The sequence below is a fragment of the Triticum dicoccoides genome, chromosome 7B, assembly GCF_002162155.2.
Source record: "Triticum dicoccoides isolate Atlit2015 ecotype Zavitan chromosome 7B, WEW_v2.0, whole genome shotgun sequence".
In the NCBI taxonomy this organism is placed as follows: Eukaryota; Viridiplantae; Streptophyta; class Magnoliopsida; order Poales; family Poaceae; genus Triticum; species Triticum dicoccoides.
The window spans coordinates 722128598-722133604 of record NC_041393.1 but is presented as its reverse complement, the minus strand read 5'-3'; the positions used below and the strand labels follow the sequence as shown (position 1 = coordinate 722133604).

General features: G+C 50.1%; 1 protein-coding gene across 1 annotated transcript; it reads right to left on the bottom strand.

Moving 5' to 3' along the window:
• Positions 1-749: 749 nt before the first annotated feature.
• LOC119339949 (dolabradiene monooxygenase-like) lies at positions 750-2818 on the bottom strand. The gene is made up of 2 exons (XM_037611853.1): positions 1674-2818; positions 750-1559 (listed from the first exon to the last, which is right to left on the bottom strand). The coding sequence occupies exons 1-2, from the start codon at positions 2568-2570 to the stop codon at positions 894-896; spliced, it is 1563 nt and encodes a 520-aa protein (XP_037467750.1). The 5' UTR covers positions 2571-2818; the 3' UTR covers positions 750-893.
• Positions 2819-5007: the final 2189 nt, after the last annotated feature.

Genomic DNA, 5007 nt, shown 5'->3' with positions numbered 1-5007 from the left:
CTACATGACAAAAGCTAGCCAATTGTTAAGGTGGTCAACCTTTGCAGCTGGCAGCATCTTCCTAGGGCCGTACTCCTGGAACAAATATGCTATTGTTTTTAAAATACACACTGATCAAATTGATCTTGTTATGAAGACTTAAATATCGGGAGTACTAATATCCAAACGGTTTGTCAATCTGATATTTTGTTTAAAAGATATAATATAATTGATACTACAAACTATGTAATCAGACTGAAAAATATGGGTTGATGGGATGTAATACTTCTTTTTTACTTCAAACATACCCGCTAGTCACTCTATCGTGGGGCTTCCTCGCTAGCTGTCCCACATGTCACAGAAGATGGATAAAAAGAATAGCTTGATTAAAGAAGAGAGAAGGTAGTATGACATATATGTGTTAAAAAATATGTGATATTGCCATAATAGAGCCATACATGCACACATCCCCAAACAAACTGTGCGCCATCCCACTACCAGGTAAAAATCGGGTCTATAGAAAAATCATACTTGTCTTTTTTTAAACAAGTCCATCTCCCATTGTTATTTTACAGGACATTGTCAAGTAGATTCAACAACCACAAATTGAACCAATCAAATACATTGGTGACGGTTTGTTTTCCGCATACTCCATCCGTCCTTTAAAAAGTGTATTTCCAATTTTTTTTAAAAATCAAGCTTCTTTTATATTTGATCCTATTTATATAATAATAGTCCAACATTTATGCCACTAAATTACTATCATTATATTCATGATAAAATATATTTTCCTTATATAACTCTTTATTTTTCACAAACATTGATATATTTGGTCAAACTTTAATATAATTTGACTCTCCAATAAAATTGAAAGTACACTTAAAGGAGTACACACATGTATGTGAATCAACTAGCTAGACACCGGGTACGGGAACGGGGACGGGCACGCGCAGGACGGGGCGGAGCAGGAGGCCGGCCTTCCGCCTGTTGGTGATGCCGAACGCCTCGGTCATGTCGAACTCAGTAGGGTCAGCCACTCCGGGCGCCTCCCAGTCAAAGTGCAGCAGCAGGCTGGCCAGCGCCAACTCCACGTTGGCCAGCCCGAACGCCATCCCGGGGCACATCCTCCTCCCGGCGCCGAATGGCAGGAGCTCGAAGTCCGCGCCCCTGAAGTCCACCCCCGCCGCCGACCCGCCGCCCTCGGCCTCGAACCGCTCTGGCCGGAACTCCTCGGGCGCGTCCGGCCAGTACCGCTCGTCGCGGCCCAGCGCCCAGACGTTCACCAGCACCTGGGTGCCCCGCGGCACGTCGTAGCCCAGCACCCGGCACGCTGGCTCCTCCCGGCACTCCCGCGGGAGCAGCAGCGGCACTGGGGCGTGCAGCCGGAACGTCTCCCGGATCACGAGGTGCAGGTACGGCACCAGCTCCCCGAGTTTTTGTTCCACCACCTTGCCGCCGGCCTCAAAGGCTCGCCGCACCTCCGCCGTCGCCCGCTTCATCACCTTCGGGTTCTTCACCAGCTCCGCCATTATCCACTCCAGCGTCGTCGCCGATGTCTCGCTACCGGCGCCGAAGATGTCCTGCGTATATTATATATGCGCGCGATAAGGAGGTGCACGTAAGCCTATGCTCCACAGGATATATTTTCCGTGATGGCATGGCAGAGCGATATGTAGGCGTTGGAGGTTGCTTACGAAGATGACGGCTTTGATGGAGTCCATGTCGAGAGGGAGCTGGAGGCTGCCGTCGTTCTGCACCCTGAGGAGCACGTCGATGAGGTCCTCGTCGTCGCCGTCGACGGTGCCCATCCTCTGCTGGTGCTCAGCGATGATGCCGTCGAGGATCCCGAACACGATGTCGCGGCACTCCTCGGCGCGGCGGACGGCGCCGCTGGCCCAGACGGCGAGCCGCGACGACGGCCACAAGTCGGCCGGGTTAAACCCGCCGGCGAGGCCGATGGAGCGGTCGAGCTCCCGGACGAACACGTCACGGTCCTTGCACCGGTCGCCCATGACGGCGCGCACCGTGGTGTCCGCCACGAGCACCGACAGCCGCGCGCGCATGTCGATCGCGTCCCCGTCCCCGGCGGCGGACGCGACGGCCCGGAGCATGGCGCCGACCTCCTCCTCCCGGATGGCGCGGAAGGAGAGCACTCGCCGCGCCGTGAGGAGCTCGGTGACGGCGATCTTGCGCATCTGGCGCCAGTGCTCCCCGTAGGGCGCGAAGATGATGTCCCGGCCGCCGTTGGTGAGCACGCGCACGGTGGAGCTCAGCGGGCGCGTGGCGAAGGCGGCGTCGTGGGTCTTCATCACCTCGCGCGCGGCCTCCCGGGACGACACCACCAGCGTGGGCACCTCGCCGAGCCGGAGCAGCATGACCGGCCACCCGTGCCGCCTCGCCAGGTCGCGCATGGCCTGGTGCGGGAGCGCCCCGGCGATGTGGTGGATGCTGCCGATCACCGGCAGCGTCCACGGCCCTGGCGGCAGCCGCAGCTTGTCCTCGCCCTCCGGCGAGCTGTGCCTCCACCGCCTAGCGAGCAGCACGACGAGCAGCGACGCGAGGGCCAGGACGAGGTACACGACGTCCTCCATTTTCGTGATGCCATTGACCGATCAGTGTGCAGCTTGATATATAGACGGGCAGTACACTCCATGGTTTGCAGCGAGCATCAAAGAACATGCGACCTAGGTATGAAATCAAAGATGCGGTGGAGGAATGGACAAAAGACTTAGTATTTGTGAGATCACCGCCCGGCCGATGCATTTGTTTCGACACACGTAACATCGAGGTCATGAGGCCGTGAATTTCTCCTTTTCCAAAAAGAACGTTGTATAGTCAAATCTCAGAGCATCTCCAGCAGATATGATGGTCGATGCCATCGTCCAAATAAAAAGTAAGAACACAAAAATGACCCCCAACATATAGTTTGTACCATTGCGTCGAATGGTTGTCATCATCCAAATTCACACGTCGATAGTCCAAAGGGCACCAAGTGATCCGCTTGGTAAGCTACCGACAAAAAATGCAATCAATGATAGTCCAAAGGGCAACTGTCGCAGATAATGGGCGTACGGTTGTAGATGCTTTTAGCCGTTCTCTTGTGCTACCACCCGTTCTCTTGTGTCACATGTGCACCACCACATGTGAGATTCCTGTCATGCGCTGCCTTTCCCATCAAATGAAGGTGGTCGATTTTCTTGAAGGAGGGAGGGAAGGGAAGAGGGCGAAAATGCTAGACTTACGTAAACTTCTTATGTAGCCCACGAACGTCCCTTCCACCTTAACCAAATACCCATCCTGCCCCCCTTGAATTTCAGGGTGGGCTCGGCGCCTCCACTAAGCCCAATTAAACACCACACGATAGTACTCCCTTCGTTCGGAATTACTTGTCGTAGAAATGGATGTATCTAGATGTATTTTAGTTCTAGATACATCCATTTCCGAGACAAGTAATTCCGAACGGAGGGAGTAGTGACTAACAAGAATAAAAACAAGGGCATATGTGATAATATTTTACATTGAAAATGAATGTTCGTTCGAGTCACCACCATCAGAACCGACCGCCTGTTAGCGATAGTATAGTTATTGAACTAAAACCACGACATTATGTAACCGAGAGCATATATCCGATGGTCTTTTTTGTCCATCGGTGGTGATTAATCGGTAAAGGGTGTTTCTTATGCAATGTCTCTTTAAAAAAAAGGAAAATGCTTCATTGTTTTCTCTTGTATTGTAATCAAGCAAAAGTTGGTGCGAATAGATCATGTAAAATTAAAATGAGCATGACATCTCAATCTCTCTTTTTCTCATTTCTTTATTTTCAGAGTTCCTAAGATGTGCGCGTGTGCCAGCATGTGCGTCTCATGTGCATTTGCCTAGCGCCTTGCCACAAACGACATGGCTCACGTGCTCCAAGAGCAAGGCACCAAGAAGATGCTGCGTACTACATCTCGTCTTGTGTGTGGAACAGCAAGATGCTTCTACCTACCTTCTGCCAAGATGGATCAGATAATGGTTTGGCGTCTATCAAGATACTCTGCACAAGATACAACAATGGCGTGTTATGTTTGGTTCGCGTAAAAAATAGGTGGGCTTGCATGAAAGTTACTATTGAGCAATCAGTCACCTTTGCAGGTATTGAGCAATCTACCCGTCTTGGCTTAGCATATTGCTCAAAGCACCTCAAAAAGTGGCACCAGAGAAACGGCCAAATCGGCTATTTCTTCTGATGCAAGCAAGAAAGATTTCATGACACCTTGAATGGCTCTCACACACCACCTGCAGCACATAGCCACTACCAGACACTGCGAATGTGGATCACTTTTTTTTTTTTTTTTGCGAATGTGAATCGACCAGCCCCCACCTATTTTTCTACAAAGCCTTACTTTTTCCTACTGTTTGGTTATGACATTGACTTCACCAGGCCGAGGAGGGACATGTTGAGGGGGCACGCAGAATCTCATGCAAATGACAACCCCAAGCAAAGAGACCCCAAGATACACCTATTGGACCAACGTGGTTCGTCTTGAGCACCATCACCCAACGTGTATACTAAGGGGGTGTTTGATTCGAGGGTGAAGTTGGGTTGGCTGGTGATATCCCCAACCACCTGGTTATGGATAACCACATTTGGTTGTTAGGTTGAATAGGGTTGGTTGTGTTGGATAGCCAATTTTTGTTGTTTTCAGTCAAATATTCGCTAAATCGGGTTATTCCCAGCCATCACATCCTTCCTTCCAAACACATGGCATCCCCTGAAAATCTGTTTATCCCTATCCCACTGGGGGATAGCCTGAGAACCAAATGCCAGCTTAGTGCATGTGGAGGGGCTGGCCAGGAGATCACTGGTAAATGGATAAGTTGGTGTTCCTGATAACTCCTACATATGTGTGTACGTTCAAGAAAAGGTTATATTTTTTATTTAGTATATAGTATGTTTTTTGAATAATGGAACGGCATACTACCTTTAGTTGTAGTATGTGTGTACGAAAATGTTATGTTTTTTTATTTAGTATATAGTACGTTTTT

Coding starts and splice junctions, on each gene's coding strand:
- LOC119339949 (XM_037611853.1), bottom strand. CDS start 2,570: ATGGAGGACGTCGTGTACCTCGTCCTGGCCCTCGCGTCGCTGCTCGTC. Junction 1,560..1,673: donor CCATCAAAGCCGTCATCTTC/GTAAGCAACCTC, acceptor TAATATACGCAG/GACATCTTCGGCGCCGGTAG.